Consider the following 22,323-nt stretch of genomic DNA (forward strand, 5'->3'; position numbering starts at 1 on the left):
ACTATATTGAATCCTGGATTATGTTTTCTCTTGTGTGACTCCCAAACCGTTTGTTGTTAATATACGGTGGAAGGTTACATTTTAATGTCTTATTACCAGGAAATATGTTTATTGAAGTTCTCAACAGTTTGAGAATTCTTAAATATCATATTCTTATTATTGGGAGACAAAAATACAGGGTTGAAACGTTTATTTAATCTTAGAAGTATTCTCTTTTGCTAGTGAAATAGTAGCAGTTTTTTTGATTCATTATGCATTTTCTTTCTTTGTGTTTATTTTCTTATTTACATAGTAATGATTTCATATTAAAAAATGAAAACGTGTCCTTTTAGTTTTCTGTATTTTGCTTACACAAATTACTACAAATAGAGTGATTTTCTGTCTAATGTGAGTTAGCTTTTCTGCAGTTGTCTATGAACATGCACCAGTACTTTAGGAAGAGAAATGAACTCCGTGCCCAGTGATTTTGTGGCTGATCTGTAAAATACCATGTTGGAGCTAAAATGGTCTGGTTCCTTATTCTGATGATGTTATGTATGGTGGTGTTTAATTCTGAAAAAACAGTTTCTTATTTATTCGGCATTATTCTTCACGCAGTTACAAAGAAGATGATGACTTTGAGACTGACTCAGATGACCTCATTGAAATGACTGGAGAAGGAGTTGATGAACAGCAGGATAATAGTGAAACTATTGAAAAGGTCTTAGATTCAAGGCTGGGAAAGAAAGGAGGTATGCATCTTTGGGAATCAAATTACTTCTTATATCTGCTCAATAAGGCCCAAATTTTATGTGTTCTAACTCTGAAGTGATAAGTTTGTGTCCATGCCCTTATTTGTTGTGAAATGTGGAAGATTTTTGACCCAATCTTCATGTTTCAGAGCTGAGGATATAGGACTGTATCCACCATATCTTTGAGATTTTAAAATTAACTGAGTAAAGGGGCTGGCCCCGTGGCCGAGTGGTTAAGTTCGCGCGCTCCGCTGCAGGCGGCCCAGTGTTTCGTTGGTTCGAATCCTGGGCGCGGACATGGCACTGCTCATCAGACCACGCTGAGGCAGCGTCCCACATGCCACAACTAGAAGGACCCACAACGAAGAATATACAACTATGTACTGGGGGCTTTGGGGAGAAAAAGGAAAAAATAAAATCTTTAAAAAAAAAAAATTAACTGAGTAAAGATAAATGTTCATGGTTTAAAAGCAGTAACGTAGCAGAGACGCTTGCTTATTAACATTAAGCAAATCTACTTTTAATTAGTTGTTTCTGAATCTCCTTGTAAAAAGTATCAAATTGATTAAATACATATTTAGACAACAGTGAAGATTTTTTTATATCCAAATTGAGATATCTCATAATTCAGTTGCTTTAAAGTAACTTTTCTATAAATGAAATATCAAAATTAATGCCTAATTCCTTTCTCTTTGTCCTTTTTTCCATCTAGGCTCACTTGAGGTTAAGAGAGTTAATAGAGAACTTTGGGTGGATGATAATTGGGGAGGAGATTTTTATTTTCTTACCTTATTCTTAATATTCCTAGAAAGACAGGTTTGTTTTCTGAGTTAGTAGAGATCTAAACACAAAGATGTGGCTGTTCTGTTTTTATTGTGTTTAGACACAAAGATTTCTTTGATTTCACCTGCAAATTTTGGAATATGTTTTAAAGTGTAAAAATTGGGTTTGCGTTTTGAAAAATATTTGAAATGATTGATTTTGTTCATCCTGTATTTGTGCGTTTCTGCTTACTTCAAGTCAAAATATTTTGATGCTTTATCCAAAAGGAACTCTTTAGACAATTACTCACTTGGGAAGCTTTTCAATGTCTGGTTTAATACACTTTTTAAAGTTTAACTGAATCTTTTTGCAGCTACTGGAGCTTCTACTACTGTATATGCGATTGAAGCTAATGGAGACCCTAGTGGTGACTTTGACACTGAAAAGGATGAAGGCGAAGTCCAGTACCTCATCAAGTGGAAGGGTTGGTCTTACATCCATAGCACGTGGGAGAGTGAAGAGTCCTTACAGCAGCAGAAAGTGAAAGGCCTAAAAAAGCTAGAGAATTTCAAGAAGAAAGAAGATGAAATCAAGCAATGGTATGTTTTCCATCATGGATTAGAGAAATATATTTGCAGCCTGAGGGAAGGGAGGGTTTTTAAAAATAATGCATGGAGAATACAGCTATTTAGGATCTCAAATTTTGCCTTGATCATCTGAACATGGAGCCAGCCGCAATTCCATTTTATAAAATTGTCACTGAAGACACTATATATTTTTGTTTATGGCCACCAAGTTTATAGAGTTTAATAGTAACTAGCTTATGGTGCATTTTTCAGACATGATCCCCTTAGTCTTCGCCATAATTAGCCTATTAGATTTGTACCCTTGTACAAAATGTCTAAGTGGGAAGAGCGAGGTATGGAGCAGCTCTGCAGGTGGACCTCGGATTGGGATTCTGGCAGCCCGAGTCCAGAGCTCATGTTCTTGAGCCCCTTGTTATTTTCCTGTGGTTATGCTGGGGTAGCTTAGATGTCAGGAGTTAATATTCTAGAACTCTCTGGGTTATGATACACTTAAAACTAATCTTGGTTTTACGTAATTTGCAGAAATGATGTGATGGAAACGATTAGATAACTTCTGAAACTGATAGCCCACTGTGTTTTTAGTTTGCTTACAGCTTTGAATGTGTGAGGTTGCATAGGAGAAATCTGTGGGGGTACAGCACACACAAACCTAAACTGACTCTTATTAGTCGTAGCTGAGGACATACCTGTCTGTAGTATGATGTGGTCAGGTTAGTTTGTCTTAGGAATAGCGACAGATGGGTTCTAATGCCCATTTTACCACTATGGAAAATGTGCTACTTCAGTAAATCACATATTTTTCCTTTGAGTGAAAACAAAAATAAACATCCCTAAGATAGGGGTAGATTGTAAAGCAATTAGAAATTTAAAACCCTCACAAGTATAGTAATATTGATTTCAAGTTGCTGCTGTTGTCCTTTTCTAGAGTTTTGGTGCTGAGAATAACTAGTTTTCCCAAAAAGCCACATTTAATCACTCCTAAAGCACATCCATATATGAAAAAAGGCGTGTTTTCTTTTAAAGCTGGAAGACGATTTTATTGTCCTGGTCTGTTTAGATATATGAATTTATCACACAAAATAGTTATTTTTAGGGCCGGCCCAGTGGCGCAGCGGTTAAGTGCGCACGTTCTGTTTCTGCGGCCCAGGGTTCGCCGGTTTGGATCCTGGGTGTGGACGTGGCACCACATGGCAAGCCATGCTGTGGTAGACGTCCCACATATAAAGTAGAGGAAGATGGGCACAGATGTTAGCTCAGGGCCAGTCTTCCTCAGCATAAAGAGGAGGATTGGCAGCAGATGTTAGCTCAGCACTGATCTTCCTCAAAAATAAAAGTTATTTTTAGTTTTCTTTACTTTGTAAATAGGCCACATCAGAGCGGAGAATGACTGGTGTGTCCTATGAATGTAAGGTTTTCAGTGTTTTCTGAAAGTGTATGTTGTTTTGTAAAATCTCTGGCCTAGTTGCTAGTAGAAGATTACTAAAGGCACAGGTGGAAGTAAAGACTAAGTTTCCTTTCCTGCCTTTGACTTTGCTTTGATAGATGTGTATGGATCCCCCAAATCTAATTAGTATGTACTTTTTCTCTCTGTCTTCTGTCCAGGTTAGGGAAGGTTTCTCCCGAAGATGTGGAGTATTTTAACTGCCAACAAGAGCTGGCCTCAGAGTTGAACAAACAGTACCAGATAGTAGAAAGAGTGATAGGTAAGTATGTGGAAACTTATTTTAGCAGGGTTTGGGCTCCAGGAACAAGGGCTTTTGCTTTTGGGAGTAACGTAAATTAAAACATGCATTTTGTAGGTTTACTTTTTGAGAATAGACAGATACCTAGGTTTGTTTTGAAGGAAAAGCTAACAAGATTTGCTGGTAAATTTGGATGTAGGGGATGAGAGAAAGAGGGATCAAGGATGATGCCCCGATTTTTGACTTGAGCAAATAGGAGAATAGAGGTACCCTTTACTGAAATGGAAAGATAAAGGGAAGAGCTGATTTTTGGAGAGGAAATCAACAGGTTAGTTTGATATTTGTAAGTTTGATGTACTTCTTTGTCATTTAAGCGGAGAGTATTGTGAAGGGTATAGCATATGTGAGCCTGGAGTTTACAACTGTTAGTCTGGGCTGGTGATTTAAATTTGGGAATTTATCCATATATATAGATAGTATTTAAATCCTATAGATAGTATTTAAAGATTTAATGACGTCATTAGAAATACCATATGTGGTGAGAATGAGAAGTCTGAGAGCATTCCAGTTTTTGAAAGTCAGGAAGAAACCAGCAAAGGAGACTAAGAAACAACAGCCAGTGAGATAGGAGGAAAGCCGAGAGAGTGGAGTGTGGAAGCCGAGTGATTCACATGGCTTGGGGAGGAGGAAGTGCTCCCAGTCTAATATGGTGAAGGCTGAGACTTCATCCTTGATTTTGGTGATAGTTATGGCACTGGTGAAATGGATCCATGGAGGGGTGGGTATGCACGCCTGATTGGGGTGGCTTCAAGAGAGAACAGGCGGGGACAGTGAGTAAACACAGCTCTCTTGGAGAGTTTTGTTATAAAGGGAAACAGACAAATGGGGTAATTGCTAGACAGGGCTGTGAAAACAAGACTGTTTTTCCTTTTCTTTTTTTTAAGTTGTGAGATAGTAGAGTATACTTGTATTCTTATTCATAGGACTTAAAATGTCATTCTTTTCTTGATTATAGTAATAACTTTTCTATCTTATTTTCCATATGTTTAGCTGTGAAGACAAGCAAATCTACACTGGGTCAAACAGATTTTCCAGGTGAGTAAGAGACCTTGTTTATTGATCACTGTTGTTTAGTGTTTATCGGCAGTTCATGTTTTGCAGCGTATTTATGGTTTTATCTCATGGTGTTTCGTTGGTTATGTGTAGAACAGAATGTCATACCCCTGCTGTAACTGACAGTTGCTGACCTGTGAATCTTTATATATGAAACAGCTCACAGTCGGAAGCCGGCCCCTTCAAATGAACCTGAATATCTATGCAAATGGATGGGACTACCCTATTCAGAGTGCAGCTGGGAAGATGAAGCCTTGATTGGAAAGAAATTCCAGAGCTGCATCGACAGCTTCCATAGTCGGAACAACTCGAAAACCATCCCAACAAGAGAATGCAAGGTGTGGTGATTGCTGACTTGTTTTTTCAGGGAAGTATGTGTTGATACAAAGAGTTGGTCACATAGATATTGGAAAGAGAAAAATATTACAAAAGTAAATGATAATTCCCATTTTGAAGTGAAAGAAGATGACTTAACCTTGACATCAAAGAAAAATAAGTATAAAACAAAAGGAGAGAATGAGTCGTATAATGGCTTTGCTGACTTTAATCTTATAATTTACAGAATTAGATATGTCTAATTAGAGATAGTGTGGAGGATACTTGAAAGAATTCGAAAACTTTAAGAGAATTGACAGGAAAGGGGAGCGTCTCTGAATTCTAAGTTAGAAACTAAATGTATAGGCTTTTTTATTTGCTAGATTGGTTGTACAAATCCTTTTCCTTCATTAGAATTCATTCCATGTGTAGAGTGGTGTGCTTGGGTCCTGGGTAATAGAAGTACCTGTAAGACATGGCCTCTGTCGCTGAGAAGGTGACATTCAGTTGATGGCACCAAGCTTGTATCTGTGAAAAGCAGTGTGTAATTGAGGGTTGATGAGTGTGATAAAGAATATGTGCTCAGAGAAGGACAGAGGTAGACTTTGCTGAGCTCCAGTAATCCTTGAGGGGGTTTTAAGAGGAAGTTGTGGTATTTGAACTACCCTGGTCCTTGAAGAATGGATCAGTGCTGGATAGACAGACAAGAGGGGGCCCAGGTTATTGCCCTCCCATGAAAGATATTAAGTTAAAGATGTTCTTAAACTGTAATAGGAGGACTACTAGACCTAGCTGGCAGAGATGGGGAAGTGAACCTGGCGAGTACACTTAGGTCAAAGTGTGCGGGTCTTGAGCACCTTGGAGATGTTTGAGTTTACCCTATGGGTGTGGATATGCCCACCCTGCTGAGTAGAGCAGCGGGATGGGAACAGTGTTCATTTAGAAAGCTTCGTGTAATGGCAGTATATGGGAGACTCTGGAGTAAGCAGTTATCTAGCCAAGAAAATGTCATAGGGGTCCTGAAGGAAGAATTGATGTGAGGGCAAGGGAGGCAGCCGTGGGGTGAGATGGGAGAAGCATTATGGGAGAGACTTGGCAGAAGTGGACAGCCGGTTTTTGGTGGGTGAGGGTGAGGAGTCAGATTCTGTTTACTGCCAGGTGCTCACGGAGGAGAGCTGAAACTCAATAATTACGTTATCAAATACACTATTAGGATGATACTTATCATAAGAGGGCACTAATTCCATAGAGCACTAAACTTCAGAGAAATGCTCCCCGAAAAAAGATTTTTGTGGCCAAATAACTTTGGGAAGCATTCCTGAATGAATTTGTCCTATAAATTCATAAGCATGTTAGACTTTGAAAAGTCATGAGTAATGAAATTTATATAACTTTTTAATCCATTGTTTCCCAAACTGATTTGGCCACAGAATCCACATTTTGTGCAAACCATAGAGACATGGCCTTAGACTGCTATTCTTCACACCTTTGGAGGTGAAAACAGCATCCTTTGCTTCAGAAAACCAAACTCACACAGTTGGGGGTTCAAGGTAGGTGGGCTGCATTTGAGAATTTACAAAAGCTATTATGGTAAAGTTGTGCTGCATTTAGCATATGCGGACTTTTCCAGAAGCGTTGGTTTGTACTCTGTAGGATAAGGTCACATAAAGATGAAAATAGGACTCTGCCATACAGTAGAGACGATATAAGACAAATGCTGCTTAGTGATGTTCACAAACTTCCTTAGGAGAGGAGCAAGTTAACTACAAAATATTTTGGGATGCAATCTGGCTTTGGGAATATAGAAAACGGTGAAAGGATTTGTGGCAGGATGGCTGGGGTTGGTGTTTAGATGTGAAATGTAAGTTTTTATTTAAATGTAATCTGCTTTGGAGCAGATCACCTAAATCATGGCTGTCTTTTTAAGGCAGGAATAGGAAGAAAGTCTTCTTCAGACCTGAGCTTAATTTTTGTTTTTCAGGCCCTGAAGCAGAGACCACGATTCGTGGCTTTAAAGAAACAGCCGGCATATTTAGGAGGGGAGAATCTGGAGCTCCGTGATTATCAGCTAGAAGGTCTCAACTGGCTTGCTCATTCCTGGTGCAAGTAGGTAGAAAAATATGTTGGAAATTTTCATTACTGTTTCTGGCTTCTTTATTGTTAGATGCAAAGAATTACTTCTTTCTATTGTGTATTATAGAAATAAAGTTATGTGGTTGAGAGAAAACTCTTGTGAGAGTTTTTATGTATGTGCAATACTGTTTTAATCTGAAGTAAAGAGTACTTTGTTATTTAGTTATTTGGGGGTAATTTGTCATAGCCAGAGACCTGTGTTGTAATATGTTTTTCAGGAGTATAAATAGCAAGATAATTTGCCCAAATCTTTTTGGTGTGAAAGGAGTTACTCTCAGAAGAAAGAAGAAAATGTCTGTTTTCCATGCATTTTCTGTCTAGGCCCAGGACGCCTTTCACTTAATTTCTTGTAGTGCTGCCGAAGAGTAGTACAATTTCCTCCCTGCTCTCCCCGCCCCCACCTGAGATTGCTGTACAGGCTGTCCCATGGCTGAGCCTATGAAATTATCTTTGCTTTTTGTAACAAGACCACTTTAATCATGGGAAAAAAAGAAAGATGAGACAGTGATAGCACTTGAGGTTTAAAGGTATTTTGAGGCAGCATTCATAACTTTTATTCACCAAGTCCAATTGCAAATTCAAGTAATCTCTGATTACTATGCATTAGGGCCCCATCTAAGCGTTGAGAATTTAACGCTGAACCAAGACAGGTGTGATTTCCCTCCTCCCAGACCGGACCTGGTGAGAAGTACCTTGAATGCCTGTCTACAGATTCCGTCCTCCACACACACACTCTTAATTTCTTCACTGTTAATTTGTTCAGTAAAGCAAAAATTCTTATTTCACAATTAAACTACAGCCTGAAAATAAAAACACTTGAGCTTCTTTTCTTAATGCTGAAAAGATGGTTTCTAGTTAAAAGAGAGACAGTTATGATGACTGTTTCCCGGTTGAACCACCTGCTTTGTGTTTGTCCCGTAAAATCTAATACAGTATTCAACATTCAATTATGAACATTAAAGTTCTTGAATAGATCAGTTTGTATGACTGAGAATGATATACCTATTCTAAGTTGCTTGAAAACTAGTTTGGTTTGAGAAAATTGTGAGACCTAATCTTCCTTAAAGATAGTTTATAAAGCTAGGTGGAACCTTAAGAATTTGTGTAATTTAACCCTCTTATTTTACAGTTGAGGACTCTTAGGAACAAAGATGTCATATGCCTTGTCCACAGTCATAGCGTGTTTCATGTAGAGTCCTTGGCCAGCATTTTTTACTTTAAACTGACCAATTCCCAATTAACCGAAAAGGACCCAGGCAGCTGTTAGGGCCTGGTCACAGGAACCTTACACTGAGTAACGTGCTATCTCAGAAAAACAGGCACATCGGTTCAGATCTGCTTTAGTGTGTGTATATGGACAGTGGCAGTTTGCTAGGGAGAGGAAATGTTGGAGAAAATTAGTCCTGTTTCCTCCCCTGTAGTGTGGAAAGGTGAGAGAAATAGGAGGGTAATTACTCAAAGGAGTAACGCTGTATCTGAACAGTACCTAAAATTAGGTGTACTTGAGATTTATAGAGCGTGGCCCCCTCATTCTCTCTTCCCACACTATATCTTGCTTTGTTCTTTTCTGTAGTTTTTCCCTAAAACTTGCCATTCTGTGGAACGTAGCATGTATTTTTAAAAATTTAGTCTCTTGGTGAATTAAATGTCTTACTTTTCTAATCAATTAAGTTGTCTTTCACTTATATATTACTTTTAGTTCTCTCTGGTTCACTGATTAAGCATATATTATGTATGTGTAAACCTTCAGTGAGCTGATTTTTCAAGAACCTTTTAATGTTTGCAAACTTAGATCATACGTGTATTCCTAATTTCCTGCCACATGGGCTATTTTCTATTTCCTGAACCTACTTTCCTAATTCTGGACATTTCTTCAAGTTTTTTCCTTATGTCTGGATAATCCTTTCCTATTAGTATCCTGTTGAAGTCCAGCCCATCTCCTAGAGCAGTGTTTCTTAAAGGAATACACCTGCATCAGAATATTCACAAGTGCTTGTTAAGATTCCTGAGGCCTTTCCCAGATTTTCTGATTCCATAGGTCCAGGGTGGGGTCCAGAAATCTGATCTGCAGCCTACCCCTGCCATAGTATATTTAAAACAAGCTCCATGCACCTGCAGCCTGTGGGTCTAAGGAGTAGTATGTGTAGCACTGAACAGCCCAGGGGCATGCAGTGGAGGGGGCAGGTAATTGGAACAAAGGCACCTGACCGTCAGGCTGTAGGGTTCACTAGCAGTGATGATAGCCACTCTGACCCTGCTCTCTGTACTGGTGGAACCCAGGGTCATGTGCTTGTATACACCAATATGACAAAACCTGCGTCTCTGTTACAAGGCATAGATGTAAAAGACCAAAATGCAAGGTAAAGAACATAGTCTGAATAGGTTCTAATAGTCATCCAAATCTTGATGATACTCAGATCATGTGTTATTCTGCTATTTATAGCTTCTGCTTTCTTCTTATGTAGGAGACTTAATTGCAGATGAGAGGAAATACAGTTGAGGCTCACATCCAGTGTCTTGCTTGGGACATTGGTGTCATTGCTATTTGTGCGTATGCTGTTTTTTGGTGAACTAATGGTTTTTTTGTTTTATTTTTTTCTTTCTGCAGAAGTAACAGTGTAATCCTTGCTGATGAAATGGGCCTAGGAAAGACCATCCAGACCATATCATTCCTCTCCTACCTGTTCCACCAACACCAGCTGTATGGCCCCTTTCTTATAGTCGTCCCTTTATCCACCCTCACCTCATGGCAGAGGGAGTTTGAAATCTGGGCACCAGAGATTAACGTAGTGGTTTACATAGGTGACCTGATGAGCAGAAATACGGTGTGTAAACAAAAAGAATTGGGATAGAATCTGTGTTATAAATGTATTTTGGAAATTGATCTAAAGCCATTGTAGTCTTTAGTAAAATTATGATTCTGGCACTGTGCTGTGCCCCCAATATTAAGAGATTTATGTATCATCAAAATGCAACTCAGATATTCTTTGTTTAAAACATATGCTTAGTATTTAAAGAAAGGCAACAGCAATACAAGAATGGGAATATTAAGTTTTTCTTCTCTTTGTCCGCTGTACTTCCAAGATCACTTTATTTATTAAGGATTATAAGGTGGAATTAATACTTTGTGGAATGTTAATATTATTTTTGCTATTTGAACAGAGAGATATTACTGAAAATATTTGAATCCTTAGAGTTTATTTCCCAACCTTTTAAAATGGTGTGCTTGCATAACTTAGAAGAAAGGAATAAAGGGAAAGGACAGTGAAGGCTTCGAGGGCTGTGGAGATGAGAATTGTATGTTACCAAACTGAACTTGAGTATGAGGAACTTGGAACACAAAGTCTTGAGTTTATTGTTGTTTAGCAAATCTTTTCTTGATAACGTCTAACTCTTTTCAAAGCACCTGTCATGTGCCAGGCCCTGTGCTGGGTGCTTTGTGTATACAGTCGGCCCTCTGCAGCAACAATGTTAATAGGAGTAACAAAAATTATTTCTCCTTGCATGAGCTTATAACACAACGAATTGTGGGTTTTGCATCTGCAGATTCAACCAATTGCAGATCAAGGTTTTGCAGATATGGAGGCAGCCCGGTGGTGTAGTGGTTAAATTTGTGCACTCTGCTACGGTGGCCTGGGGTTCGCAGGTTTGGATTCTGGGGTGCAGACTTAGCACCCTTCATTAAGTCATGCTGTGGTGGCATCCCACATAAAATAGAGGATGATTGGCACAGATGTGAGTGACAATCTTCCTCAAGCAAAAAGAGGAAGAGTGGCAAAAGATGTTAGCTTTGGGCCAATCTTCCTCACAAAAAAAAAAGAAAGAAAAGATTTTGCAGATAAGGAGGAATTGAATCTGTGTGTGCAAAACGCATAGATATGGAGGGCCAACTGTATTCATTATACTATACCATTTTATGTAAGGGGACTTAAGCATCTTCAGATTTTGGTATCTGTGGGAGGTCCTGGAACCAGTCCCTCTTGGATACTGAGGAAGGACAGTATTACCTGTAATCCTCACGATAGTCTTCAAAGTAGGTGATATTCTTTCTAACTGACTAATGAAGAAATTGACTCAGAGAGTTTAACACTTGTCCCCAGGCCCGCTAGAAAATGGCAGAGCTGGGATTGGGACACAGATGTGTCTGGTCCTAGACCTTTGCTCTTTCACCACTGTATGCTAAAGTAAACTGTCTCGGGGATTGCTTATAATAAGAGCAAGCCCTCAGGAATCCTCAGACCTTTGAGAGAGGTGAGAGATAGCCTGCTAATTCAAATTTGTTTTTATTAAAATTGTCTAACCTAAACCCTGGCAGATTTTGCTGCCCTAATTTTGAGTTTCTAAGCATATGGTAGTTCTTAGCTTGTTAATCCATTTGTTAACCATTAAAAAAAGTAACAAACTTCTAGATTATGCAGAATGGCTTCAAGCACTGTGTTCGAAGATGAGGACAAAGAAAGTGAACTCTGAAGAATTATGGAGTTAGGGCAGTTTTCTTTGCAGTCTCCAATACTCCTTTCTTTGTTCTTTTTTCCCACTTGGTGGTAATCACCTGCATGTGTTCCTCATCCTGTTCTCTAGTTCCTACCTTGACAACCAAATGGCAGGAGCCTTGTTGTGGGCCACTGTGCTTGCTGGGGTGCAGCGACACTTCAGTATGAATGTGTTAGTTCTTGTGTTCCTTCACAGTAACATTATTTTCATTCATATTAAACTATGTTTTCATCCTCCAAGCCTCCCTTTCATTTTTCTTGTGGGCAACATCTTTCTGCTCTGTGATTAATGAAATTTCTGACCGAGCCCGAAGTTAGCATTTTTTTACTTGTTAGTAGAACTATTGCCCTACCTAAAGAATAATCAAATTATTATTTCCTTAAGAAAATTCGCATTCTGAGAGATTCCCTAGATAAGTTGAAGTCACCAGGGTTTAATTGCTGATGAAATGCCTTTTTTTGAGTGAAATGTATTGGGGGTGGGGTGTGTGGGGAGAGATGACAATTTATTTGAATTCTGGCAATAAAGTTTTGGCAGCTCAGTGATAGATCTTTTAATTCTAACTCTTACTGCTCTGTATTTTGGTTGCTTAGGTCAATTTAGAATGTATAAGTATTCATTAACTTCTAATCAGATTTATTTTTTATTTGGCATGTTTCTATTGCATCTGTCACAAGACCTGCTGGTGATGTAGAAAGGTAAAAGCAGAAATGGTATCTTAATTGCTGTTTTCTCTTACAGATACGGGAGTATGAATGGATTCATTCTCAGACCAAAAGGCTGAAGTTCAATGCACTTATAACAACATATGAGATCCTCTTAAAAGATAAGGTGTGTAATTGGTAGCTAAGAGGCTAAATTTTGTAGTGTGACTTGTCCAAATGGTGGCGTCTGTGCCTCCCCACTTGCCATGTTGTTTTTCCTTCTTTCTTTAAAAAAAGCAAACGAGCAAACAAAAAAATCCACAAAGAATATTAAGGTTATAAATAACTAATACAACCTTACAGTTGAAGGGGACCTTTGGTTGCCTAGTCCAATTGAATTAAACAGGATGAAAGGGTATTGAGGACAGTGACTCACCTGAGATTCCAGTCAGTCATTGGAAACTCGGCTTGAGTGTCATCTCAGGCAGGTCCCATCTTATTGTTAAGGCATTTTCCCAGAACAGATTATGTGAATGGTATCTATGAGGAGGACAGAAAAATGAAGCTCTTGAAATTGTCTCCTTTCTATAGTTACTAAGTAATGTATGTGGCAGGTGATCCCATTGCTGATAATAAGTGTGAACAAGTTCAATTTGGTGGCTCTTGGCGTTTCTGTGCTTCAGGGTTGGGGTGGAGAATACGTAGAGAAGAAGCATAATTAAGGAGAGACTGCAAAATCAAGTGGTTTTTGTTTTTGTGTTGTTTTTGCCCAGCATACCAATTTTCGTGTTCTTGCTTTGGGGCATGCAGCAATACCAGGCATGCGACCGCTCCCCCATACCTTTTAGATGGTGACGTGCTCTTTTGAGTAGACACCAGTTTGGCAACTAACAGAATAAACAGAAGAGTCCTAATATGCTCTAAGTCAGTGAAGAATAAATGTTTCTATGTATTCCTTTGTGATGGTATTTGTGCAGAGATAATTAACACTTGAAAGTACTTTTGGGTTCCCTTCTGACCTGGTGGCTCGTTCTGTTTTGTTTTTACTTTAGACTGTGCTGGGCAGTATTAACTGGGCCTTTCTGGGAGTGGATGAAGCCCATCGGTTGAAGAATGATGACTCTTTGTTGTATAAAACTCTGATTGATTTCAAGTCCAACCATAGGCTCCTGATTACGGGGACCCCTCTTCAGAATTCCCTCAAAGAGCTCTGGTCCTTGCTGCACTTTATTATGCCGGAGAAGTAAGCTCCTTCCTGTGTATTTCAAAAGATGCTAGAATGTCTGAAATGCCAATGCTTTTTAACTTTTTTAATAGAATTAGGGAAAACAGATGGCATGGTTTGGGGAAAACAAAGCATTAAACTGAGGCAGGAACAAAAGTAGTAAAATATTCCATAATAATGATAGACGGCACAGAAATCAGCCTCTTAAGGAGGAAAACATCTTGTTTACCAAACATTTGAATCAGTTAATGCTTTGGGGAAATAATCGGTAAACAGGAAACATCAGACCTTCTCACTGGTTTTAGAAGGTAATTTATATAATTGGGGTGAACTATGCAAGGTACACAATCTGACAAGTATTAAAACATATCTTAAGTTTAAACCTTTCATAACAGAAATATCAGCTTTAGGTCTTATCAAATCTTTACTTAATGGAATGCCTTTGTTGAAAAGATTTTTATGGGAGAGATTGTATGTACATCTTATTAAACTAGAAATTATCCAGTGATGTTCCATGATAATTAAAATGAAATCTAAATTCATTGCCCTAATTTGGAAGACCCTACTCAGTCTGGGCCCTTGGAAATACTCTGACTCATCTTATACCCCTTTCTCTGTCACTCGTTATACTTCAGCCATTCCGGCCATCTTTCTGTTCCTTTAACATGGGAAGCCCTTGCTATTCTTCTTTGTCTAGAATGTTTTCTCTCTTCCTTAAGTTCACATGGCCACTCACTTTTAATATTTTTGCCTCCCCTTATATGACCACCTCCTTTTAGAGGTCTCAGACTGCCTAACCTAAAGTAGCCTGTTAGACATGCCTACCCTGTTTTATTTTCTATATGATACCTCTTTTTTTCATTTATTTTCTCATTCATTTCATGCCATTAAATTATGCATTCATAAGTAGCAGGGATCTTGTTTACTTTATTCTTGGATGGTCCACATTGCCTAGAATAATATTTGGCACATAGTAAACAATTCAATTAATAGTTGCCAAATTGACAGGTAAATGCTCCACGATTTTTTTTTTTAATTCAGAAAAGATTTGAGTGCCTACTACAGGCCATAAACAGAGCAAGGCATTTTGGATAGCCTAATGAACAACACAGAAATGGTCCCTTCCCTCATGTGTTAACTTTATTTTAAACTGCCTATTGAGATATAATTTACATACCATAAAATACACCATTGTAAGTATACAATTCAGTGTTTTTAAGTTATAGAGTTGTGCAACCATGACCATAATCTAGTTTGAGGATATTTTCCTCACCTAAAAAAGTTCCCTCTTGCCTGTAGGTGGTTAATCACTGCTTTTACCTCTAGCCTTTTATCACTCATCAGCTTTCATCTCTAGAGATTTACCTTTCCTAGAAATTTCATATAAATAGAATCCTAATAAGTAGTCTCTTGTTTCTGGCTTCTTTCACTTAGCATACTATTTTTGAGATTCACTCGTGTCATAAGAATTTATCAGGAGTGAGTTATTCTCTTATTATGGAGTAGTATTTTATTGTATGTATATCTAGTCGCTAGTTGATGGACATTTGGATTGCTTTAGTTTTGGGCTGTTGTTTCTTTGTGTGGCCTTAGTTTTTATTTATCTTTGTTTGATAACTTAGTAGTGGAGTTGCTGGGTTGTTGGGAAAGCTTGTATTTAACTTCTTAAGAAACTACTACCAGGCTGTTTTACAAAGACACTCTACCATTTTACATTCCTACCAGAAATGTTGAGTTTTCTTTTTCTCTGGATCATCACCAATACTTGGGGCGTATTGTCAGTCTTTTGGATTGTAGCCATTCTGGTGGGTGTATGGTGGTATCTCATTGTGGTTTTGACTTGCATTTCTGTAATGACTGATAATGTTGAACCTCTTTTCATGTGTTCATTATCCACTTGTGTATCTTTGGTGAGATATCTGTATAAATCTTTTGCCCATTTTTAGGTTGGATTATTTGTCTTATGAGTTGAAGAGGTTTTTAATTTAATTTCTTTCTTTTTTTTTTTAGTATTCTACATGCAAGTGCTTTATTAGTATATGATTTGCAAATATTTTGTCCCAATCTGTGGCTCATCTTTTCATTTTCTTAATGTTGTCTTTTGAAGAGCAAAAGTTTTAAATTTGATGAAGTAATTAATCATTACTTCATTACAAAAATTAATTTATCATTTTTTTAAAGAGATTGTGCTTTAATGTCATATAAATAAGACATATTTGCCTAACCTAAGGTCACACAGACTTTATTTTCTTCTAGAAGTTTTAATTCTTAAATTTGAGTCTATGTTATATTTGAGTCTATGTTCCATTTTGAGTTACTTTTTGTTTATAGTGTGAAGTGTGAGGGCTTAAGTTTATTTTTGTGTGTGTGTGTGAGGAAGATTGGCCCTGAGCTAACGTCTGTTCCCAATCTTCCTCTTTTTGCTTGAGGAATATTGTCGCTGAGCCAATGCCTATGCCAGTCTTTCTCTATTTTATGTGAGATGCTGCCACAGCGTGGCTTGATGAGTGGTGCTAGGTCCACGCCCAGGCTCTGAACCTGCAAACCCTGGGCTGCTGAAGCAGAGCATGTGAACTTAACCACTATGCCACCAGGCCCTAAGTTCAGTGTTTTGCAGAGGGATTTTCGAAATTGTCCCAGTGCCATTTGCTGAAAAGAATATCCTTTCTTTTATTGATTTGCCTTGCTACCTGAGTTGAAAATCAGTTGAGACCATAAATGTAGGGATCTGTTTCTGGATTCTCAGTTCTGTTCCACTGATACATACTCCTGTCTTCATGCCAATGCCACACTGTCTTGATTACTGTGGCTTGATGCTACTTTTTAAAATGAGGAAGTATAAATTCCAATTTTGTTCTTTTTACAAATTATTTTGGCTGTTTTAGATCCTTTGCATCTCCATATATATTTTTGGATCAGCTTATTAATTTCTGAAAAAAATATAGAATTTTGATAGGCATTGTGTTGACTCTGTATCATTTTAGGGAGAATTATCTTAACAATTTTGACTCTTCTTAGTCATGATCATGGAAAGTTTTCTCCATTTATTTAGATATTCTGTAACATTTTTCAGCAACGTTTAGAAGTTTTCAGTGTATAAGTCTTGTACATCTTTTGTTGGATTTACTCCTACTTTTGGTTTTGAGTGGAATTATTTTTTTAATCTAATTTTTAGATTGTATTAGAGTAGTTGAGTTTTATATATTTATCTTGTGTCCTGTGAACTTGCAAAAATTACTTTTTCCACTATTTTTGGTTATATATTTCTTGATATTTTTTAGATACAGAATCACATTTTCACCACGTTGTACTTCTTTTCTCCAAAGTGGATGGATGCCTTTTATTTCTTGCCTTATTGTACTGAGTAGAACCTCTATGTTGAATAGAATTGGTGGGAGTATAGGATGTTAGCTATAGAATTTTTGTAGATAATCCTTTATCAGGCTGAGGAAATTTTCTTCTATTCCTAGTTTTTGAGAGTTTTTATAATGAATTGAGTATTGGATTTTATCACATTTTTTTCTATGTCTGTTGAGATGACCATGTGGTTTTTGTTCTTTATTCTACCAATATAATATATCATGTTAGTTATGCTTTAGACATTAAGCCAACCCTTCATTGCTGGGATAAACCTGACTTGGTCATGACATTTAGTCCTTTTTATGTGTTGCTGGATTCAGCTTGGTAATATTTTAGTAAAGATTTTTGCATCTGTGTTTTTCAGGGATATCAGTCTCTAGATTTTTTTTCTTCTTCGGGGGTAAATATCTGCCTGTCTTTTGTATCAGGACCATGGAGTGAATTGGAAAGTGTTCCCTCTTTCTCTATTTTCCGAAAAAATTCGTTGAGATTGGTATTATTTCTTCCTTAAATATCTGAGAGCGTTCGCCAGTGTAGCCATGTGGGCCTTAGCTTTGCTTTGTGAGAAAACTTTTAATGACTAATTCAGTTTCTAGTTAGAGTTCTATTTAGGTTTTCTGTTTCTTTTTTATTTAGTTTTGTTAATTCGTGTACTTATAAGAATTTGTCCATTTCATCTAAGTTGTCTAACTTGTTGGCATAAAGTTATAGTATTTGCTCATGATCCTTTTAATTTTTGAAGAGTCAATGAGGATCCAAATAATTTTTTGATTATGGTAATTTGTATCTCGTCTCTTTTTCTTGGGCATTTTAGGTAAAGGTTTAACAATTTGGGGGATGTTTTCAAACAAACCAACTTCTAACTTCATTGGTTTTTTTTCTCTATTTTCTTTTCTATTTCATTTATTTCTGTTCTCATCTTTACTCTTGCCTTCTTTTGCTTTCACTTAATTTTCGCATTTTCTGTTTTAAGGTAGAAGCTTAGATTATTAAGACCTTTTTTACTTTTCCTAATATAGGTGTTTAAAGGTATAGATCTCCCTCTATCCACTGCTTCAATTGCATCTTGATGTCCTGTGTTTTTGTTTTCATTCATTTTCACTTATTTTCCAATTTCTCTTGTGATTTCTTCTTTGATACACGGATGTTTTTTAGATGTGTGTTGTTTAATTTCCAAGTATTTAGGTATTTCCCAAGTGATTTGTAATTTAATTTTGTCTTAGAGAACACACTTTAAATTCATTGTTACTTGTTATATAGTCTAGTATGTTTTCTATCCTGGAAAATGTTCCATGTGCACTTGAAAAGAATAATATTTTTTCTACTTTTGTTAGGTAGAGTTCTGTAAATGTCCATTAAGTCAACTTGGTTAATAGTTTTGCTCAAGTCTTCTGTATTTTTGCTGACTTCATGTTTAGTTGTTCTATCGGTTCTTGAGAGTGAAGTATTTTAATATTTAACTATAGTTGTTGAATGATCTACTCTTCCTTTTAGTTCTGTCAGTTTTTCCTTCATGTATTTTGGAGTTCTGTTCTTAGGTATGTTCACATTTGTAATTGTTTTATGTTCCTGGTATATTGACTTTTTTATTATTATAATAAATGAAGGATTTTCCTTCTTTTTTATCCAAAAAAGGATTATCCAAAGAAGGCTATTTCCTTCTTTATCTCTAGTAACATTTCTTACTCCTTAGGTCTATTTTGTGTGATATTAATGTAGCTCCTCAGCTCTCTTCTGTTGCCTGTTTGCATGGTATACTGTTTTCCATCATTTTACTTTCAACCTACTTCTTTCTTTGAGTCTAAACTGTGTCTGTTGTAGACAATATATACTTGGATCTTCCTTTTTTATTTGGTCTCACAATCTCTGCTTTTGATTGCAGTATTTAGTTCATTCACATTTAAAATAGTTATTGATATGATTGGATTTATGTCTGTTATTTTGCTCCCCCTCCCCCCATGTTTTAGTTCCTCTCTTTTTCCCCTTTACTGCTTTCTTTTGTTTCAACAAATATTTTTCAGTGTGGCATTTTAATTCTTCGGTTAGTTGATTTTTTAGAGTTATTTTCTCAGTGGTTGCTCTAGGGTTTTTAGTATGCATCTTAACTCATCACAGTCTTCTTCAGATTAATACTGACTTAATTCTGGTAAAGTATAGCAACTTGTCTGTAGTATAGCTCCATTTTCACCTCCCTCTTCAGGTTGTAAACCTAAGAATACAGTGATATAATTATTGTTTTATTCAGGCTTGTCTTTTAAGGAAATTAAGCAAAGAGAAAAATACACTTATACGGTTTTTTATATTTACCCATTTATTTTATCATTTCCAGTGATCTTTACTTCGTCCTGTGGATTCAAGTTGCCATCAAGCGTCACTTTTAGCCTGAAGGCCTTCCTTTTGTGTTTTTTTCTAAGGGAAGCCTACTAGCAGCAAATCTCTACCTTCATTTGTCTGTGACTGTCCTTTTTTCACCTTTATTTTTGAAGGATATTTTAAGACTCTTCGGAAGATGGTTAGAGAAACTTGACTACTCTGACTGAGCTGCCCTCACTACAGCTGTTTGTAGCACAGGCTTAAACTATTCCCTTTTTTGCAGGCATCCTCCCTACAGTGTGCTTCTGGAGAGGGGCCTCCTCTGCACCCTCCTTCCTCTGCCTTCTCTCAGGGCAGTGTTTCTCATCTCAGCACTATGGACATTTGGGGCTGGGTAATTTTTTTTGTAGGGGGCTGTCCTTTGCGTTATAGAATGTTTAGCAGCATCCTTGGCCACTATTCACTACTTGCCAGTAGCAGCCCTCTTCCTCAGTTGTGACACCCAACAATGTCTCCAGACATTGCCACATGTCTCCTGGGCAGGGTTGGGGTGGGGGGCGGGCAAAATCACCACCAGTTATAAAGCACTATGTTAGAGGGTTCCTGATGTCTCCCCACGTTGCTCATTCTCCTGTCATCCTCCTCCCTACCCAGCCGGTCTCACTGCTACTCTCTTGCCTGTCCTGTTTGCTGCTCGCCTGGATTCTCTGTTCCTTCCTTGGAGCTCTTTGAGTCAGTAGTGGTCATTCCTGAGGATGGAGCCAGTTGCCCCCTTCTCTTTTTAAACATTCTGCTGTACGTTCTGTAGTGAATATGCTGTTCATCATGTATTAGCAGAAGCCTGTGTTTTATAAAGTATGCTTTTCAAAGATGTAAGTCCTGTAAAACAGATAATGTATACAAGTTTAGAAACAGTGGAGGTTATCAATTATTAGTTATTAATCTTTGTTTTCTGAAATAAGAGAACTTTCATGTACATTACTTTTTATTTTTCATATGTTTTCTTCATATTTGATCTTTTTGATAGACTAGAAGTGTTTAGCCTCAGATAGAGAGTAAGAATATGCCGACTTAGATGATGAAAATGTGTCCCATATTACACGGTTAATAAATAGAGGGACTGAGATCAATTTCAGATCTTCCATGACCAAGCCCACTGTCCTTTGAACTTCAGATTCTGAGAGGAAAAATACATCCTTCATAGCATCATTGAGGCAAGGCGAAAGCATTCTACATGGTAGGAGTCTTGAAGCACTGGGGGAACATCTGTGCTTATCATCTAGAACAAGAATGTGGTGTGTAGTTTCACCACTGAATGGTTAGCTAGGATTTGTCCTTCTCTTCTTGGCTACTGAAGTGGATGGTAGGGATTTTGGCTCCTAAATGGTCATGATTAATTTTTGTGTTTCTATTAAGTCCATCCAGCATGAGCTATATTTTGGAATAACGTCTTTTATATCCTTTGATAGTTGGAGAGGGGAACTTTGAATTACTTTTTCCAGTAGAGATGATCATTCAGATAGTGTCTTCCAAAGGTTTTCTTATGGCCACTTGGGTTACTTATGGAATGATGGATGGATTGGAGTTAGAGACACAATTTTTTTGTGTATTTGTGGAAGAGAGGTTTTCCCTTTGAAAACATTTTTAAAACGTTACCATTTTCAAACATTTTTTAAAAAACATTTGTTTTCACTAAGATACATATATAAAAAGGAAATCCATTAGTTAGGGAGTTGAGATTTACCCTTATTTCTGCTTGAGCTTTCCGTGTGGATGAGTGAAATCCTGTGAGTATTCCCCATGCTTAGCGGTAGTTCTTTAGATTCCTTGTGGATCAACGGAACCGTTTGGTCTTTTCAAAGAAATGATCCACTAAAGAAATGTTATTGTACAGAAGGGAATTAGGTTTGGTCAAGTAACCTTTGAACTTTCTCCTTCTCAACTGTGACAGACCATTGTTTTCAAAATCCAAAAGTTAGTCGTCTTTTTAACCGACCGAAATGTGGTTTCCTTAGTGCAGACTCTGTCCGAGCCCCTTTCCCCCACAGTGGCTCTGACCAGGGCCCTGTCCTTATAAATCTCATCGCTACCCTTGTTCTAAATATGTCAGTCACCCACTTTGTTTTGTACATACTATTTTGTAAAGCATAGGGCTTGGTGTTAAAGGTAGAAAAAGATATGGTGAGATCGAAGAATTCAGCTTATTAAGAAATCACATGCAAATGTGTACTTCATTCCCACCTCACGAAGTAACTCAGTTTGATAGAGCATATTTCAGAGATCTTACCTCATAGTATTAGGATTTCTTTTTTACTTTTGCTTCTGTTGTATAGGCCAATCTCTGACTTTTTTTGTACCTTTCCTTTCACCTATTTATCATGTGATGTCTAGCATATCATTTTCACTGCTTTGATTTAATTTTCTTTTCTGTTATTCCTCAGTAGAGTGAACTTCTGTTTCTCTAAAATCCCAGGGACTGGAAAATAATCAAAATTTTTTCTGCCTTCGTGAGAGATGTATGTTAAGGACAGAAGTTTATAACAGGGATATATCTAAAATAATCTCTAGGCTGTGGTGTGGTGTCGTTATAAGTTCACCACTATGACCGTATACCTTTTATGTATGTGGCATTATAAATTGCCAGCTGTCTCTTGCAGGGAATAGCAACCTTTTGCTTGATAGTGAACATTTTCAGCTGTTTAGGCGTTATGGTCTCTGTTGCAGCTACTCATCTCTGCTGTTTAGAGGGAAAGCAGTCATAGACACTTGATGAAGGCTTCGGTGTGTACATAAAGAAAAGTATCTCATGTTAACTCCTCTAGAGTAGTAAGAATACACGAGGTGGGTGAGAAGATTTGTTGCCTAAAACGGTAGGGGAAGTAAGTCTTGTAAATAAAGTTTACATTTAAGATTTTGGACTAATACAGTTTTAATTAATTATAATATGTGTTAAGTAAATTAAAA

At 37.4% G+C, this 22,323-nt stretch overlaps 1 protein-coding gene across 8 annotated transcripts in view; it reads left to right on the forward strand.

The window, feature by feature from the left end:
* The window catches only part of CHD2 (chromodomain helicase DNA binding protein 2), a 112,976-nt gene that overhangs the window by 34,016 nt on the left and 56,637 nt on the right, over positions 1–22,323 (forward strand). For 7 of the 8 annotated variants that reach the window (XM_014842513.3, XM_070495920.1, XM_070495930.1 and 4 more), the window contains 9 exons: positions 598–731; positions 1,867–2,092; positions 3,683–3,783; positions 4,813–4,857; positions 5,035–5,213; positions 7,172–7,296; positions 9,932–10,148; positions 12,559–12,648; positions 13,514–13,704. In XM_014842513.3, the coding sequence (XP_014697999.1) occupies positions 598–731; positions 1,867–2,092; positions 3,683–3,783; positions 4,813–4,857; positions 5,035–5,213; positions 7,172–7,296; positions 9,932–10,148; positions 12,559–12,648; positions 13,514–13,704 (1,308 nt within the window). Of the gene's footprint in view, positions 1–597; positions 732–1,866; positions 2,093–3,682; positions 3,784–4,812; positions 4,858–5,034; positions 5,214–7,171; positions 7,301–9,931; positions 10,149–12,558; positions 12,649–13,513; positions 13,705–22,323 lie in introns of those variants that run through there. The other variant, XM_014842518.3, reaches the window with a different exon arrangement.

Source organism: Equus asinus, chromosome 2 (genome assembly GCF_041296235.1).
Source record: "Equus asinus isolate D_3611 breed Donkey chromosome 2, EquAss-T2T_v2, whole genome shotgun sequence".
In the NCBI taxonomy this organism is placed as follows: domain Eukaryota; kingdom Metazoa; phylum Chordata; class Mammalia; order Perissodactyla; family Equidae; genus Equus; species Equus asinus.